At 49.7% G+C, this 17976-nt stretch overlaps 8 protein-coding genes and 2 non-coding genes across 10 annotated transcripts; 3 read left to right on the forward strand and 7 right to left on the reverse strand.

Annotated features, from left to right (window-relative positions):
• Nucleotides 1-22: 22 nt before the first annotated feature.
• AFUA_7G00360 (NAD-dependent epimerase/dehydratase family protein) lies at nucleotides 23-2607 on the reverse strand. The gene has a single exon (XM_741800.2). The coding sequence runs from the start codon at nucleotides 2097-2099 to the stop codon at nucleotides 1065-1067; it is 1035 nt and encodes a 344-aa protein (XP_746893.1). The 5' UTR covers nucleotides 2100-2607; the 3' UTR covers nucleotides 23-1064.
• Nucleotides 2608-2801: 194 nt separating this feature from the next.
• On the forward strand, nucleotides 2802-2875 carry tV(AAC)2. Its single transcript has one exon. It is a non-coding gene (tRNA).
• Nucleotides 2876-2937: 62 nt separating this feature from the next.
• AFUA_7G00370 (uncharacterized protein) lies at nucleotides 2938-4673 on the reverse strand. The gene has a single exon (XM_741799.2). The coding sequence runs from the start codon at nucleotides 3648-3650 to the stop codon at nucleotides 3054-3056; it is 597 nt and encodes a 198-aa protein (XP_746892.1). The 5' UTR covers nucleotides 3651-4673; the 3' UTR covers nucleotides 2938-3053.
• A 666-nt stretch (nucleotides 4674-5339) lies between these two features.
• AFUA_7G00380 (GNAT family N-acetyltransferase) lies at nucleotides 5340-6561 on the reverse strand (the record flags this gene model as incomplete). Its single annotated transcript, XM_741798.1, has 2 exons — nucleotides 5340-5787; nucleotides 6416-6561. 2 exons carry the CDS (start codon nucleotides 6559-6561, stop codon nucleotides 5340-5342), a joined length of 594 nt encoding a protein of 197 aa, XP_746891.1.
• Nucleotides 6562-6724: 163 nt separating this feature from the next.
• AFUA_7G00390 (putative MFS multidrug transporter) lies at nucleotides 6725-8225 on the reverse strand (the record flags this gene model as incomplete). Its single annotated transcript, XM_741797.2, has 2 exons — nucleotides 6725-7845; nucleotides 7905-8225. The coding sequence occupies 2 exons, from the start codon at nucleotides 8223-8225 to the stop codon at nucleotides 6808-6810; spliced, it is 1359 nt and encodes a 452-aa protein (XP_746890.1). The 3' UTR covers nucleotides 6725-6807.
• Nucleotides 8226-9065: 840 nt separating this feature from the next.
• On the reverse strand, nucleotides 9066-9856 carry AFUA_7G00400 (uncharacterized protein; the record flags this gene model as incomplete). Its single annotated transcript, XM_741796.1, has 2 exons — nucleotides 9066-9571; nucleotides 9628-9856. 2 exons carry the CDS (start codon nucleotides 9854-9856, stop codon nucleotides 9066-9068), a joined length of 735 nt encoding a protein of 244 aa, XP_746889.1.
• A 55-nt stretch (nucleotides 9857-9911) lies between these two features.
• On the reverse strand, nucleotides 9912-11551 carry AFUA_7G00410 (Zn(II)2Cys6 transcription factor; the record flags this gene model as incomplete). The annotated part of the gene is made up of 4 exons (XM_741795.2): nucleotides 11073-11551; nucleotides 10751-11020; nucleotides 10123-10703; nucleotides 9912-10069 (listed from the first exon to the last, which is right to left on the reverse strand). The coding sequence occupies exons 1-4, from the start codon at nucleotides 11261-11263 to the stop codon at nucleotides 9912-9914; spliced, it is 1200 nt and encodes a 399-aa protein (XP_746888.1). The 5' UTR covers nucleotides 11264-11551.
• Nucleotides 11552-13065: 1514 nt separating this feature from the next.
• tR(UCU)1 lies at nucleotides 13066-13137 on the forward strand. The gene has a single exon. It is a non-coding gene (tRNA).
• Nucleotides 13138-13864: 727 nt separating this feature from the next.
• On the reverse strand, nucleotides 13865-15318 carry AFUA_7G00420 (uncharacterized protein; the record flags this gene model as incomplete). The annotated part of the gene is made up of 5 exons (XM_741794.1): nucleotides 13865-14240; nucleotides 14371-14630; nucleotides 14687-14911; nucleotides 14974-15078; nucleotides 15133-15318. 5 exons carry the CDS (start codon nucleotides 15316-15318, stop codon nucleotides 13865-13867), a joined length of 1152 nt encoding a protein of 383 aa, XP_746887.1.
• A 600-nt stretch (nucleotides 15319-15918) lies between these two features.
• Nucleotides 15919-17938, forward strand: AFUA_7G00440 (putative GABA permease; the record flags this gene model as incomplete). Its single annotated transcript, XM_741793.2, has 5 exons — nucleotides 15919-16234; nucleotides 16288-16470; nucleotides 16531-16617; nucleotides 16726-17095; nucleotides 17148-17938. The coding sequence occupies exons 1-5, from the start codon at nucleotides 16118-16120 to the stop codon at nucleotides 17936-17938; spliced, it is 1548 nt and encodes a 515-aa protein (XP_746886.1). The 5' UTR covers nucleotides 15919-16117.
• Nucleotides 17939-17976: the final 38 nt, after the last annotated feature.

Here is a 17976-nt window from a genome sequence, read left to right on the forward strand (position 1 = left end):
AAAAGTCTCTGAACGGTACCTTAACTTTTTTTCTCCAATCCGCATCAGGCTATCTTTATAGAATCCAGGATCTAATTGGCTGGATCTATTCAATATCACGTGTAGGTAGACCCACAGTCTCCAACTTTTGTACTTCTCCAGATTCTCTCTTCCTCCTTCATTCGTGCTTTCAGCAACTGTACAGTCTGGAGAATTGTATCTGAAAATCTCTCTCTACGCCTGTCTGTTGCAATTCTTTCAGTCTTTCTGCTCCTTGCAAATTGCGCTTACAACACGAGCTGAGCTTCTTTCCCACTGAAACAACCGTCTCTATCGGCCGAGAACGTCCGAGACTCGGCCGGGTAACGTTTCTCGTCCGATATCTGCTCACAGAATAGTCTTAAAGGATATTCGACAGAGCTCAGGATCATCTTCATGATGGTGGTCCCCGTGGCAATCCCGTGAATGTCTCAGACAGCATCAGGCCATGGTAAGATTGCCTCAGCTGAGAGCCGCTTGGCCGGGAAGGGTATCATATTCCGGTTCTTCGGAGGCTTCCTGATTATGACGACCGTCTCAAGGGGGAATCCATCTCAATGTGGAAACTTCGGTGGTCAACCGAGTCGCCGACTGAACTTTCTGTCCTTCTCGTCCGTAGGCGTTTATCGGGTTTGAAAGAGGCTTTCGAGCAACTTGACAGGGACTCACGGTTGTCAAAATGAAACGGTCATCCCGCATCTGGCAGATTGATGAAGTGGCTCTGCAGGAGCTTTGCTTGACCTGATGAATATTGAGCGACATCTGTCTTTATCAATTGTCACCATTCTAACCATTCTACTTGAAGTAACAAGATCTTGCGAAACGGACAGATCTTGGGCAGGTTTGACCGAAGCATGCAGGCGCAGGAACTTGTAATGGCCTAATGCGTTGTGCTAAGAGCAAAACACAATAGTCTGACGCTGATCCAATGGCAGTCATTACTATGTTGTCCATTGCACTCAATATCATGGAGATATATGCAATTAAGGCTGCCTAGCTACAGTGGATTTTATCATGACACATCATGTATTTTGTCACACGGGAGATCACTCCTTCTCATCATGGGTCCATCCAAGAATTCTCTGTGCCTTTTCAACGGCAAAGAAGCTCTGGTTCTTGGACATATCGCCCCGAATCTCCGCCCCCGGATAATACTTCTTGGCCAACTCTTCCGAGGGTGTGTCTTGGGTGGTAGTCGGCGCCACGATGTTAAACACCTGGCATCCCTCAAAGTTATCGCTCCGTTCCACAGCGAGCAGACACGCCCTCGCTGTCGCCTGAGGGCTCACCCAGCCCCATAACTGCTTGACCGCAGCATTCTCCCAATCTTCCTGGTGCTCCTTCTGCACGTCCTTGAGGGGAGCGACCTCGTGTATACGCAAACACGCGATCTTCATGCCAGGGAACCATGTCGCGAACGAGCGTGCTTGGATCTCGGCCTCATGCTTGGCCAGTGCATAGGCATCCGTTGGTCGCTGCGGGGCGTCTTCATCGACGGGGAAGTAGTCGAATTGGAGTGGCTGGTTTGCATACGCCAGCCCCACAGCGTTGACTGACGAAGCATAGCAGAATCGCTTGATGCCCAGTTCCGCCGCGGCGCGGAAGCAGTTGAATGCCGAGTTGACGTTGTTGTTGTGGACGGTGTGATCTGGTTTATCGACCGGGTCGGGGATCGATGCCAGATGGATGACCGCATCGCAGTTCTTGAATGCTTTGAGGCACGCGTCATAGTCGTTTGCAACGTCCGCCGTTGCCATCTCCGAGCGGGGCGTGCCGTCATAGTCGGTGTCGGTGCGATTGATCTGCACCGTGGAGTGGCCGGCATCAGCGCAGAGTTTGACCACAAATTGGCCGACGGAGCCACGAGCGCCAGTAATTGCGATCCTCATGTTTTCTTCACTTGTTGTGAGTGAGTATTCTCTACCGATCTGTGTCTTGGTAACTCCTGATTTGAAGTTTGTGATCCTCGGTCGGTGGATTGTCAGGATTGAGATGCTCCGCGTTGAGTGAGAACACGTAGGTATACGGAGAGGTAAATTTGGCCGCAATTGAAAGGCTACGTTTCTGTATATACGGTCCATCTTGGTCTCTGGCCTTGGTGGTCGTCGAGATATATAAAGCCTTCGCTTGACCTTGATTTGTATAGAAGAAATGACATCAGGATGATGATGTCACATTGGGCAGTCCAACCTAATCGAAGCAAGATACGCATCAAGGCAATCCCGAACTTGTGGGGCCTAGGTTTTTGGAGCACAGCAGAATACCTTGATTCTAGTGTCATTTTAGTTATAAGGAAGTCAGCTTTAATATCTTCAAGTTGGTGGTTCTGGGATCAGCACTCTTGTCAATAGAGTGTCACGTGATCTATATACTCTCCCAGTAAGAGGCAACGTTGATACTCTCCAATCGTTGTATTACATTGATGAACAGGAGTTTGGAATTATTAGTGTTTATCTTTCAGCTGGCCGAATTCGTCTCGATATGATTTAACATGGTAAGGTTGACATTTCATTGCAGCAGTCTGAACTATTTACTCCATGATATATATCTAAACTTGTTTCTACGCTAGCGATCATTGACTGTCCGACCGCGAACGAATCCGATCGGAAATCAATAATGATACAGAATTAGGGTGGTCACTATGACTACCAATGTTTCCATCAACATTAAAATCGAAAGGATTGCAGCGCTGTGATGCCTGTCTAAGTTCATATCAAGGTGCGACCCGAGACATACAATATTTGTCTATAAGACAAAAAGTCCACAATGCAGGCAACAAGTAAGGCCGGTTGGTGTAGTTGGTTATCACGTATCGTTAACACCGATAAGGTCGCCGGATCGAGCCCGGCACTGGTCACTTGTTCTATTTTTGTTTTTCCTCTTTTTACTCTCTTTAAGCGATAAACAAAGATACAAGAATTGGAAGCAACACCCTTCAGTTTCTATACCTATAGAACACTGCTGAAACACTCTGCTCGAGCGCTGTGTAAACTCCCCGACCCGCATCTGACAGGCCAAAGGAATACACGGCAGATTTAACAATTATAGATCATCTTGAACCCAGTAGGCTCAATCCCTTGCTTTCCACCCAAAGTATTGTAGAAGGTGACACTGCCACTCTGTTGCTGCCAGTTGCTCAACTCCACGAGGAAGCTCATGGTATCCGAGCACGTATTCGAGGCAATGATAGTCTTCGACGCCTCAGTCGTCGGCTGCGTCGGGAAGATGTACGTGCCGACCATCTCCCGTCTCTTCGGGGGGTTGTTGTACGTAGGCAGCGAGAGATAGTTCCAGGGGTCAGTAGTCCAGATATCGACCTGGGTGGCACCCTCGGCGATCTGGTTGGGTTGCGACAGGGCCGGGATGTTGATTTCCAGCATGCAGCCTGTTGCGTTCGGGGGGATGTAGTTGAATGTTATGGCGGAGATTTGCGTGTTGTAAGGGGGATACCCAGCGCGGCTGAGGGTGAACTGCTGGCCGGGAGAGGCATTGTCGGGTGTTGAGACTCTTAGCACGTCGATGACGGATGGGCCCAGACCAGCACAAGCTCGTGCCTCGAGGTCCTCGCTCGGGGTGGGAGAGGCTGTCGCTGCAGCGAGAAGGAGGCTGAAAAGAGCGGCCGACTTGAACATTGTGGTTGATAGGTAGTAATTTGGTAGGATAGTCGGGATTTGACTTTGATAAGTTGGCTTGTTAGTTGGACCAGTGGACAGGATGAAGACGACTATTTATGTCTCTGGGATGGCCGCAGCCGCTCAGCCGGCGGAGCGCACCTCGAGGCATTCAAGTTCGAGCCGACAAGGGATGGTGGCAGTCCAAAGCCTTGATCGTCGTGTGACATAGCATCCATTGAAGCTGACGGCCTCTTCGAGAACCATTCGAATCAAGACGGCGTTCTGTGATAAGTACGAGACTCCCACCTGGACTTAGTCATGATGCTGAGAGCGAGCCATAGAGTTCGACTTGTCTCAGATGATTGATCGAGGAGCTCCAACGGAATTGCCTAATCGCGCTGTCAGACTGCCATGTCTTACAAAACGTCTTGGCGAGATCTGTGAGAGCCTTGCGTCACACAGAAAAATATCGATTACAGGACGGAAATTTCGGCATTTGTCTGGTTTGTGGTCTGGAACTCATCGCCATCAAGAGTTGACCGAAAGCGTGGCTTCAATCACCTGAGTCAATAAACCGACTCAACTTGCAAGTCGGCATCGGCATTCTTCGACATGTCTTACTGAGTGTCTTGTTGGACGTCAAAGGATTCAAAAGATTGGTGCAGAGCTCGTATAGAAGCGAATAGAGGACCAATGGCGATGATCACTGGGGCCTAATACGAGCTTGTCCTTGAGAGGATTTTAGCGGTGTGGATCTGAATGAGGAGAGAGCTTTGGACTTCAGAATTTGGCATATCCTATTGTCCAGAGGTGTCTGAGATTCGGCCAATGTATTGATTCATTCCTACGGGAAGGCGGCATAAAAACAGGACAATGTTCGGAGAGGAAATCCGTCGAAGGGAAAGGAACAACACGGATTGAAGAAGTGGTTCTCCGAGAGCAGTGAGAGATGATATTATCATATTTCCGATCCAGTCCTTACAGAGTACAGCATTTTGCTGCACTGTATGTATGGGCCATGCATTTGACAGCCACAGTTTCTATAAATAGCACTCGATTTAATAGATTGTAAGCTATAGCTCCAAGCTCTTACTACAGTAGTTCTATTGGCGGGTCCGCTGGTCTCTGATTGATGTTCATTGAGAGGCCTTGTCGGAGTCAACCGCCTGATTCAACAGTCATCAGTGCAGAGCTGCCCTTGAGGCTATTCAAGGATAACAACCCCTCTTAGATTGTAAATCTGGTAGTACGTCTTCACTCTATAAAACATCTGTTAGATAGATCAAGGCACCAGCGAGGGATTGGTGTACCATAATGAAGATGGAAACCCAACTTGACGTGATGCACCCTGCAAGGGAGTTCCTCTTGATCAATCACAGACTCGGTTAGAATAAGGGAGACACCGATACTTCTTTTCTCCTAGACACTATTACTAGCAATCGGCACACAACTTGGGTCTGTGCAAGGGGAGTGGAAGGAATTCCCAGATTCTTCACATCCTTATGCCTTTGGAGTTCTGTCTCTAAAGTATTATGCTAAGACGCGACGGACATAAGTTGGCACCGCAGGAGTAATCTCGGATCACTGATCCCAAATAGTTCAGCTGCATGGGTTGACATTAACTAGTGCTACAGCTCATCTTGCATTTTCAGCACTTAAAGTACAAGAAAATCGATGCTAGTAGACCTGATCATCCACCGATAGAGGTCAAGGAATCGCTCGGCAAGGGCTCTCTAACTCCATACAAGCCACCGTGTCCCCCTCAAGCACGACTTCCTTGTAAATCTTGAACCCATTTCGCTGCAAAACCTTCACACTCCCTTTATTAGCTATATTAACCGCCGCGAACAATTTCTCCTCATATCCCAAGCCGTCGACCCGAGGCAGCTTCCACCACGCGTCGATCACCCCTCGTAAGGCTTCGCTGGCGTATCCCCTCCCCCAGTACGACGGATGCATGGCGTATCCCACCGAGGGAGCGGGCGACAGAGAGTTAACACCAAGGGACCCAATAATACGATCAGGCTCGTTTTTGGGAATAATGACAAAGAAGAATAACCGCCCAACAGCACCGGCTGCGTCGGGATCTTTGAACACCTTCTTCATCATGTGGGCTTTGGTTTCTTCGACCGTGGTATCTGCCGCTCTTGGCCACCTGGGCAAGTTAGTTGTGAGGATGTCATTGCAGAATACAGGGTTTCTCACAGCCAATCAACGACATCTTGTCGACTTCTGATACTGAATATTCCCGCGGCGTCTTCGTCGTTGTCGATTCTCAGGGGCCGCAGGAGAAGGCGTTCGGTATGTATGGGTGGTACCTCCTCGGGAATAATTACTGCAACGGCTTGCTCAGGGTAATGCATCGAAATGAGCGGCGGACATTTACATAAGAGGGAAGAAGATGTTTTTTGGTGATGGAGATTGTGTTCTTCGCATATAGTTACATCGGTTGTTGCTGATGAGTCATTGGCATTCTGGTGTGAGACTATAGATCGGCCTTAGCATCTAGCGGCATCACATGGTCCCGCAATAGCCATCGTACACTGAGTAGACATCTTCTACAAGTTAAAGTGACTTTGTGTAAGTTCGTTTTCCTTTTCAGAAGGACAGCTGTCTTCCTTTCTACTTGGAAACATTAAAATAAGCAAAATTGGGTCTGTTCAGAGCGACTAACCGCAAGGCTCAGTGGACCCAACTGCGGCCAAGATAAGCTTATTATGTGGAACAGTGCCAGCTGCAACGGGCCATCTTATTCTTGCATGTCATAGCTACATGGAATGTACCGTATGCCCTGGGTGATAAATTTGTGCCAGCCTTGGCACATGTATAGAGTAGCGCCGACGTGCGCAGGGTTCGGGCGAAAATGAATATGCGCGCCATGACAGTTAGGGTCATCTGCGTTACAGAAGCGCACCTTGACACATGTCATGGACCGGAGCAAGCGACTGGATTGAAGATCACTAAGATTTAGGTTGTTCGGAGAGTAGCCTGGCTTATGAATGTATTTCCATCATACTACACCCATTGGAATGGTGTTTCCTCCAATCACTTGATTGCCATTGTTCGCTGTCTTCAAATGCCATTTCTATAACCGAAATTATATACTAAGAACTTTCAGTGTCTAAGTGGGTTATTCTCATAAGTCATTATACCTCTACCTCACCGTTACCCCGCCTCAACCCTGTATTCCACGCTCTGTGTCTGAGCTTCCCTTGGCCCATTCCTCCTTCATCAGCTGCTGACAGAATTTACTCCTCTCTCTCACCCACTCCCCTTTGTACAAGAGCACAAACGGAATGGGTACACATGCTAGACTCAGAAATCCAACCAGCGAGGTCGCCCAACTCACCCCCAACGTCTCGTACATCGGCTTGGCAGCCAGCGGCAACAGCGCCCCAAGAACACTGCGCAGGATGACCGAGCTGGCGAGCGCGCTGGCGGAGTATATCTTGTAAGCATCGGTCACGTACGTCAACAGCGAGACGAAGATGGTCTGGTAGCCGAAACCGAACACTACGCCAGAGGCGATGGGCACTGCCCAGTGGACTGCTGATCGGGAGGTCCAGGCAAGCCAGAACGAGCTGGCTGTGAGGAGGACGGCGCCGAGACAGGAGATAGGGAGGCGATGGAGTTCTGCACCGAAGCGCCATGGCTTGTTGTGTTTCTTGGCTTTGTCGTAGGTCATATCCCAGTAAAGGGCGACGAGACTGGTGGAGGCTGCACCGACGCCGACTATCTCTATTAGCGTGGCGCAGGGGACAGGAAATGATATACCTACCAGGTAGAAAAGCAAGAGAGGTAGTCTGCACATCGAAGCCGTAGACACCTGAGAAGTCAGCATGCATAGTGTAGCCAGGAGAACAGGAGACAAACCGTCAAAAATAATCGGATAAGCTTGAAAATAAAAGAAGACAAGACCGTAAGCCAGCGCGATATATATCGAAGTGAAGGTGATAATGGGCTCGAAGAGCAGCATGGCCAAAGGTCGCTTGACAATCTGAACAACGTTGACAGTGTTCTTTGGAACTGTATCCCCCAATCCAGGTGCATTGCGTCTTGACAAAACCGGCCCGAAGGTCTCAGGCACAAAGAGAAGGCAGATCCAAGCACAGCCCGCAAGGATGGAAGCAATCCAGAATGTCCATCTCCAGCCATACGAGGGAGATGCAAACCCCGATATAATTGGACCAAGAATGGGTCCGAAACTAGCTGACTAGATGCGCAGTCAGCCGATACGCATCCATTAAGCTGGACGAACCACCAAAGACATACCGCCATATAGAATGCCATCACTCTACCTCTTTCTCTGAGATCAAAAAACATGTCTGCATATACACCACCCACAACAGTCTGAGGCGCAGAGCCCATGGTTCCACAGATGAAGCGGAAAAAGAGTAGTGATCCCCAATTCGGACTCAACGCACATGCTACGGTCGACAAAGTAAACACGGTAATAGTAGGCAGCAGCACCAGCCGCCGTCCGACAGTCTCGCTCAGGGGACTAAACGCAAGTGGCCCGACGATGTACCCGATGAGAAACACTGACGTTGGTAAATTACTTTGCATGGCATCCTCCACATGGAACTCCTGCATGATGTAGGGGACCGCATTGCTCGGCAGCGAGGTCCCGATGCCCGAATTAATTACACTGAGAAAGGATGCGACGACGATGGCCAACTTTTTATGTACCGGCCAGTCATTCGGAGATGTGAATTTGCTTTGCCTCGAGCATGCTTGTCGAGATTCGGGTGTCCCTTGTATCTGTCAGCACTCCGGGGGGGGAGGGGGGTGAACGACGTGAAACACACATGTCATACTTATAGAACACTCGGTTTGAGCCGGACTAGTAATTAATTTCTCTTCTGGCATAATGAATAGCCTCTGCGGTGTGCATCCCGGCTGTTTATGCTAGACTTCGCCAAACCACAATTGCTCCCGACTTGGCACCATTTGGAGTATTTATTTGCGAAGAATCGATCACCCTCTGGATAGCCTTACGGCAAAACTGAGTCATAGAAACAGATGGACGTGTCCAGGCATTGTAGATGTAAATGTTTTCTCATGCCTGGACCAAGATATAGAAACCAATTCGCCAATCATAGCACTCGCTCAGTCAAAAGCTCCAGCACTAAATCCGGCGCCGGACCGGCCCCGGTGGAGATGCAGAAACTTGCTCCGGCGCCGATCAGGAGCCGGTCCCCATCTGCCGGCCCCGAGATCTGGGGGGGCGGTATTTGATGCCTGATCGAAATAAGTCTGCCCGTGAGTGGAGGAAATTGAGAAATTGGAGGATGGGCACCTGATTTCTGACTTGTTTTGTTAGGCAAGTTGCTGATCTAGACCTGTCGATCACAGCTGATATAGCATCTTTTCATACTCATCACATCCAACAACCGTCTCGGTCACAGATCGATGCAATGTACTCGTTACCGTCTAGGATATGGAGGGCATTGAAGGCAAAAAGTCAAACACATCTGACTGCCCCTCCTCGAAAAGGTCGAAAGAGTCTGCAATAGAGGTCGACAAGGTCCAATTGGGGATATTCATCTCCCCCAGAAGGCGCGGTAGTGCAGGATCCGGTCGAGCTTCCCCGGTTCGTCCTTCCTCCGACAGAGAGTCTCCCTGAGTCTGTGCATTTCTCTGCAGTGGCTGCTCCTGCGCCTGGTCATGCGACATATCAAACAGACCAGAGTCAGACCTCGGATTGTCTGCACCCTGCCTTGGTTGTATCGAGGGTCCTGCAGTATTCGACGTTGCAGTACCTTGATTGGTCGCAGAGCTTCTTTCTGCAAAAAGCGCACTGGCATAGTTGGAGAATATGGACACGGTGCGATGGATATCGGGATAAGGCGGTAGTTTCAGAATCTCGCTGATTTGTTGCGCTCGCTGCAAGACCAAGCTTTGATCGATCAAAGCCGGATGCCACCGTGCCACTCGAACTGCGAATGTTGCTAGCCAGGTTAGTGCCTGCCGATGGGCAGAGGAATAAACCTACTGATAAAGGCTATAGTGAGCGCCGGATAGGTCGGAGCCCAGGTGAGCTGGCACCGATAAGCACTCTCATTGACCAACCATGCCATCTGGCCCATAATGATTTCGACCAGTGACTTCCAAAGCCCCAGCACAGCATCTGACTCTGGATCTGCCAGAACTTCCGACGACGGTCGTTTTTGGATGCGAGCGATGGTGGCACAGAGGACATAGACCCGAGCATAGTTCAGCATGTATTTCAAGCTAGACCGCTGAAAAGCGCCAGCGTGGAAGCCGTTTTCTACCCAGTCAGCGTTCCTCCTGTTCTAAACGAGTGACATATTCCTTACGATCATGTATTCTGTCCCAGGTCTTCCACCACTCTTCTAATCTGGCCATGATTGCGGGCAATTCGGTGGACAACAACTGCCCCGCGGTGGTACTGTCTATTGTTCGTCGTGCTCGAGCTGTGCCTATATTAGCACCAACAACCAACGGATGGAGAAAGATATATCACTACCTCGTAGTTGATGGATTTCAATGACACAGACTGTACGCATATCGCTGGGCAGTGAGAGAGGATAGTCGAGGTACTTGCGGAGCTTAGCTACGTCCAGCTCATTGACTCGTGATTTTCTGCCCGTCCCGGCAGCTATATCAAGCTCGGTAGTATACGTGATCAGCCACGTCCGTGTTTGCCACACCAGAATCCGATCCTCCATTGTGGCTGACAGGTAACTCCGGGGAGTATTTGTCTGCGCCAGAAGTGTATCCAGAGATTTCTCAAGTCCCGAATCCAGTGCCGTCCGAAGAATGAGAGCCGTTGAGAACCAAGATTTCTCGGAATAGGCTGCCAGAAGAATCATTCCTTGGACCGTCTCAAGCTTGGTTGGTCGTTCAAAGAAGCTTTCTTCGGCTAGTTTTTGCGCCTCATCTTGTAAGACCCGCTGCAAATGGTTGTTGCTGCGAAGCTCTGGAACAGCTCGACTAGCGAGGTAGATTATGACGGTAAAGCAGAACAATGAGCGAGATCGGATCGAATCATATGTATCTCTCACAGGGTCGAAGAGAGGCAGGAAATTCTTGCTTCCATTCATGAACCTGGTCGTTGTTTAGCAAGATGCGTTCGCTGAGGTGAACGTACGTACCTCTCATAGATGCCACGAGCTTGCTCCTCGGTAATGATTCCTCGTTCAACCACGTCTTTCGTTGGGTCGTCATTCTCGGACTCGCCGATGAATATTTGCTCATTTGGAGCTCCTAGATTGACTGACATGGAATGCATTGCCGACTGAGGAGCTACCATATCCTGCGACGTAATATGCTGAATCTCAAGGCTGGATTGGCCAGTGGACCCTCGGTTGTTGAAGCTCCCCACTGACGAGAGACTAGAACTTGTCGGAGAAAGGGGGTTGAATCTGGATAGAGTCAGTATGTTAATGAGAGACGTGTTCGATGTGGAGAGAATACCGAGTCTGCTCTTTGTTCTGATTTCTTCGCTCATTTTGCCCTCTGTTGATTGTATCCACTATACAGTCATGACCAGTGGCCTGACATCGGGAGCAAGGGATCTGATGGCGCGCATCGCAGCGCATCTTTAGCTTTCGACACCGCCTACATGACTTGAAGAGGCGGGTGGGAGTTCCCCTGGGTGACTCCATGATGCGACGGGTTTTTCAATTGCAACCACAGAGGCAAATGCTTGTGGGATAGGGCATTTATACGAAAAACCATTTATCGCAATTTCCGGCTGTTGTGAAGTATATCGACGCAAGTCACTTGCTGTATAGAGCTGACTCAAAATATGCGGAGAGCGTTGTCAGTGTCGGAGAAGACCGAACATCGGAAATCTTCTGGTCTCGGCCCATACGGAGGGAATATAGTAAATAATACTCCTACCAATATATTTGAAAAATCCAAGGTGAGAAAATACCATTCCGAAACTCAGGAAAAAAAGAGAAAGACATGTTGTCGTTTAAATTTGTGGATAGAAGCCTTGGAAGAGCAAAAGAGGGAAACAGAAGTCCGGTCACGTGAGCCCCATCTCTGAGCCATCAGCAAATCCTCCTCGGTCCCTCTCCCCCTAATCTCATCATTCAGACTCAACGCAGGGATCAACTATCTTCAAATTAGAGCTCATCTACCATGTCTCTTCATGAATCTTGCAGGATCGTATGCCTGTGCGATCTGTTGTAGTGGAGCTTTGTTCTGCGCTCCGTAGCTGGAATAGACCTGATCATCGGCTACCTGATTCATAAACAGAGGATTCAGTCTACCGTCGTTGCTCAATTGTTCATCAGGAGCTTCTTTCTGTTGCAACTTGAAAGATGAAGCCTATATCGCCCGATTAATAGTTCGTCGGCTTTTCATCCCAAAGGTGCTGGCGAAATCCAACATGGCTTAATTTGCTATCTCGCGAAGATACGCCGGACACATGTCGTTGCAGACAGGATTAACCCACATCAGGTTATTCACCACCCAGATTCAATCGCCGTCTGCTGGGTCTAACCCGAAAGCGTTCTCTCCCCGATCTGCAGAGGCCTGTGTGATGAGAACTGACAGAGGCTGGGAGGTAAAGACGCCATCTGAATGTCAATATCCCTGCTCGAGATGTTTTTGATCTGATTATGATACAGCTGTAAATGAGCTTCGAGCAGCTGGCAAGTCTTCTCGGGCTCCATGCTGGGGAAAGTGTTCACGCGAGCACTCGGGCTGAATTCATCTGGCCTAGGGCCTGCGGATTGGTTGGTTATATAGACATAGGTCGTTGTCGCTGTGGTGACCTGGATTAGCTCGACATCCTCCAGCCCAGGAATGCGTTTACGGGAGGCGTTGATCACACTCTGGGAAGGCTACTCGCATATTGTGACGGATAGTACGACAGTCCTCATGAGGGTGAGCCCTGCAGCTCCCGCATGGGCACGCACCCTCCGACTACCACTTGATTTGTTTCCGCAGTTACCTCGTAGACATCGCCCCATCGAGCAACCCGGGCCGACTTTGAAGCTCTCCCATCGGTTCGAAAACTCGACATTTGATAGAAAGTTGCCTTCTGGCTAGCCTAGACTTAAGAGAAGAACTACCAGCTTGTGAAGTGGAGTTTGGAGATGCTCTTGAAGGTCAGCATAGCTTAAGCATGAGATGGTTGTGGCTATATCATAAATCCAGTTGCACATGCCCCTGTAGAAGGACGGGAATATGTTAAGCCAATCCTCCACGTCCTTATATACCTGAAACTTCACTGTTGAAAGACCATCTATGGTGATGCTGATTCAGAAGCAAAGTGAGTCACAAATGAAATGTAGATACATTTGCAGACTTAAGTCTCGTCAACAGTTAATTGAGAGCAAGTATGGAGTAGAATCGCTGTGGACCGCGCAGCCGACAGATTTTGAGACGAAATAGTACGGTGATATTAGACTGCCATATCTAACAACAATTAATGCGAGTTGATATATCAGCAGCCCTGCTGGCGCAATGGTAGCGCGTCAGACTTCTAATCTGAAGGTTGTGGGTTCGACCCCCACGTAGGGCTTTTCTTTTTTTTTTTCTTCTCCTTTTCCACCCCTCCCATCGCACCGTAACTCCACGTCTACGGAGTACACAAACTTTCCCTAAGCAATGGACTAATATCTTTTATCATTATTATTTTTTTTCATTTATTCTTTTGACACCCAAAGTCTAGTGATGACTCTAGCCTGCAGGAGCCAATATTCTCTCTTATTCACATCAAGAACAGCCCCTGCAATCATGATATAACTCATGTCATCGAGTAACAAGGAATGGTTGCGCCGCAATTGCAGTCCTCGTTATCATTGGATACATTCTAATATTCGAAGGGCGGACGCAGTTGCTTCATAGAGCTCCTCGTGTCTCAGAACGATTACGAACCAATCGGAAGTTGGTGAAGTTGAAAGACTTCTGGAATCTGCTCTGGGAGAGAGATTCCCCCGTCATTATAATTCTCCTATCATGCTGTCTGAAACAGCCAAGAGACGTACTAACCGCAAAGGAACTGAGAGCAAGTCTATAGAGCATAGTTATTATTTCCTACGGAATATACGCTCCATTGTGGATCAGTACGCGCGGCGCACGACCATCACTAGTACATATCCCTGCAATGATCCCGGCAAGCGCCATGCAGGCTATATTAACGACGCATTACAGTACGTACCCAGATGGCCTGTTCTATTTACAAAATTACATCCTGCCGAGGTCGGCCTTGTTGTCTAAGCGGAAATGGCCATTCCATTATCCTTCATCTAATCCGAATCATGTTCGATATGAACGTGAATGTCCACTGTCTTGAGCACCCCGTCCCTGCGTGATTCCATCGTCAACTGTTTCGTGCTGGCGCTGGTTCCCCCGCTATCATCACTGAGGATTCGGCTCAGTCGGCCTTCTCGGGAATCTGTCCGCACGTTGGTGGTCACAACGGAGTCACCGTTCCCTGTATAAATGCTGCCGCGTTTTTCGGTGCTAAGCGGCGTCTGCTTGCCGTAGGTGCTTCCTTTCCGTCGTGTGGAGAGCTCGACATTGTCTGGTAGTCGAGTTGTGATGAGGCCGGAGTGAAGCCCGGCGAAGATGTGGTATAGAGTCGGTAGGCAGGCGACGATGAGGTTCGTGTACATGTTTGCTCTGGAGGCGTTAAGTTAGGCGCGACCACTCGATGACTCGAGGTGGCTTACTGGGCAAAGGTTGACGATATCAAGGCCGACCCTGCCTGAGTTAGATCTGATTCCGGGCGATGGAGCCACAGTCAGCTTACATGTAGTATCTGATGATGTTAAGGATCGTGGTAGTGTCGCTAGTTGCCCAGTTGTGAGTAAGACGGTGCTGTGTCTCCATTAGCGTGGAATAACTCGTACAATGTCGAGTGACCAACAGCGCTCTTGTGCAAAATGCGCACAGAATCTTTACTCTTTTCCCTTGGGACATCTGGACCTTGTGCATCATGAAGAAGGGAAGCGTGAGGACAGCCATGTCGGTCAGGATGTTCGTGATTGCGACGAGGTACATCAACGCGCCCTGACTTGATTAGCCTAGCCTTTGCTATGTGCTACCTATTGAAATTCAGTAGATACCTTTGCCGTGCAACGACCCGGTCGATACAACCACGCATCTGGCAGGGGACATTGAAAAGCGATTGCACACAGTGCAAAGACTGTCCAGATGCCGATCGCTCCCATCGTGGCAAGACATGCATTTTGCAAACCTCTTTGTGGGGTCAACATATGCACCAAGAGCGTCGTCGATAGTTTGGATAAGGCGACCGGGATAATATAAAGCAGCTGAGCAGCGTAGTTGTACTGTTTACAGACCAAGGATTAGATAGATGAGAGCACTGGCAGACCTGGCGCTTTTGAAATACCTTGCTGTACTGTTCGAACGAGTCCGCGGCCAGGGAGCCCTGCTTCTTCCCCAAGCCGTATTTGACCGCATACTGGAGTATGATTGTCTGGATGATGGCAACAACCTGGAGGATTCGCAATCAGTGTCGTTCTTTACTTAAACGACTGACCAGGCATACCGTTCCGACATAGATTGGATAACTGGTCGTCGTTCGCCGCCGCTTGAGGTAGATCGACGAGCTTATTTTGGCCACGATGAAGAAGACCAGCACAATCAGCAAGCAGACATTGACGAGAAGAAGGTATGCACCATGGTCACTGTCCGTGATTGATGCAAAAGAGGGAGTCCGAGACACGCCTTCCATTGTCAAACCCAGGCGAGCCGACCATCATAGCTACACTGCACAGCCGTGGGTGATGAGAAGTGCTCTTTATGATTCATTTATTCCATGGTGGCATCCCATTTTCCGAAGGATCGAGGTCTTTTTGCTCGAGTCACGATCTAGCAAGGGTACCCTGTTGCGCCAAACGCAAGCCATAGGTGATGGGATCATTGATTGCTCAGTCCCTTGGCGCACGAGCAGATGAGACACTGCCTCCTCTTTGACTTGGCTAATCATCGGTGTTGTTTGCTCGTGTGTGCATATCTTCCGATATTAGAAAATCCCTCCTGCAACTCCGAAGGGATTTCGCCATCGCGGGTTGTCTGTGCATCCTAAAGTGGCCCTAAAGTACCGGACCAACGCTAAAGTCGCTGGAATGAATCTCCAGCCCATTGATGCCCAGCTAATCGAACAAGGATCGGATGGTCTGCCCCATCCAGATTGCTCCGGTTAAATTTATATCAATGCTCCTGTTTGTCTGTCCTCTAGAGGGGCCGTGTGTGTAAAATTGCCCCCCATGTCTAGTACACTTTCTAAGAATTCACCACTGCTCGCTGAGAGGAGGAACAAGAGCAATATTAACAATACTAATAATGTCTCGGTCGTCGACTGGAGGCCGGTTCAGCTTTCTTATGATGCCCTTATCCCCTTGATTTCGGTCAAACTCATCCGACATGACTTCCTTCATTTAAACCTTTCTGTGTCTCTCTCCGAACCCCTCCTATCTGCTTAAAACTTACGAGTCTCTCTGCCTGATTACTTCAAGACAGAGTCTACCAAAATGGCGGTTGAGGAGGTCGAGTTAAAGGGCAATGTGCATGTTCAATCTGGCCGATCCAATGGTGACAATGGCTTGCTAGCTGGGAGTAAAGAGCTCCGACAACGCAACCAGCTCGAGGTTCGTCCTGGTCGCCTGGTCGACTATGACAATGGCTAACCATTCAACTATAGAGATACCTGAATTTCTTCTCGACTTTGGCCTTTTCCGCCACCCTGATGGCTTCATGGGAGACAGTGGGAGGAAGTATAGCGGCCGGATTGCTTAATGGCGGGCCATCAGCAATTGTTTATGGAATGGTGTTCAGCACAATTGGCAGTGTAGCAGTTGCAGCATCACTGGCCGAGCTTGCCTCTGTGTAAGTCCGCTTATAACTTGTCTCAAATCCATGCTGACCGGATTGAACCGATATCCAGGAATCCGACAGCAGGTGCTCAATACCATTGGACTTACAATCTGAGCCCGAAGAGTCACAGACTCTTCCTAAGTTTCTTTCAAGGTACGTCTTTTCTATGTATGAAGGATACGGATCAAGCTGACAACGTCCAGGATGGGTCACGGTATGAAGACTCTGGTTGTCCTCATCACACAATATGTTGCTAATCGAGCAGGTCTTCTCCTGGAGTTCTTTGGTCTGTCTGGCGCCATTCCTGATTGGCAACCAGATACTGGGACTGGTTTCATTCAACCGTGAAAGCTATCACATCGAGAGATACCAGGGCACACTGTTGATGTGGGCTGTCTTGATCATCCCAATCATCATCAACATCTATGCCCGGCGGGTCCTGGCAGTCATTGAGGTAGCAGCTGGTATCATGCACATCGTCTTCCTGCCCGTAACCATTGCAGTTCTTGTGGCACTTGCACCTCGCAATCCCGATGAGTTTGTTTGGAATACCTTTGTCAGTGGAATCAGCGGCTGGTCCAGTCCCGGCGTAGCGTGGGCTGTTGGTCTTCTGGGCGTGGTGACTCCGTTGGGTGGTGAGTAGCGCCGAGATAATGTTCAAGAAGCATAAATCGCTAACAATCTTAGGGGTGGATGGTGTCATCCACATGGCCGAAGAGGTAAAGATGGCCCCCAGGACCGTACCAAGATCCATGATCTGGGGAACTATTACCAACGGCATCATGGCGTTTGGATACGCCATCGCCGTCCTCTACTGCATGGGAGATTACATGGAGGCCCTGACCTCCCCGACAGGATACCCAATCATCACGATCGTCTACCAGGCCACCAGGTCCAAGACCGCCGTCAACATCCTCATGGCCATGGGTCTTCTCCCCGGCTGGATTGCGCTGTTCAACGGCCTGGCATCCGTCACCCGCCTGACATGGGCTTTCGCCCGTGACAATGGTCTTCCGTTCTCCGACTTTTTCGTGCACATCGACCGGAAGCACAAGATTCCCATCCGTGCTTTGTTCCTCGTCGCCACCGTTGTCGTCCTCCTGTCGTTCATCCAGATCGGATCCACCGCTGCGTTCAATGCAATCCTCTCCATCAGCACTCTCGGCCTGTACTTCTCGTACATCATCCCCCTGATCCTATTGGTGATCAAGCGCTTCCGCGAGCCCCAGGACATCCCCCGTGGTGTCTTCCACATGGGCCGCTGGGGTCTCCCCGTCAACCTCTTCGCGATTGCATTCGCAATCTACGTCTCCATTTTCCTACCCTTCCCAGCTCAGGTGCCCGTTACCGGCGAGAATATGAACTATGCGGGGCCCGTCCTGGGGGCGGTCATGATCTTCGCCTGCGTGGACTGGGTAGTGCGCGGACGGAGGAAGTGGGTGGGTCCGACGATTGTCACTCACGAGGACCGACGTTAGTTCTATGAAACCTGGCGTAGCATTGGGTGAGACAGACA

This window comes from Aspergillus fumigatus, chromosome 7 (assembly GCF_000002655.1).
Source record: "Aspergillus fumigatus Af293 chromosome 7, whole genome shotgun sequence".
Taxonomy (NCBI): Eukaryota; Fungi; Ascomycota; class Eurotiomycetes; order Eurotiales; family Aspergillaceae; genus Aspergillus; species Aspergillus fumigatus.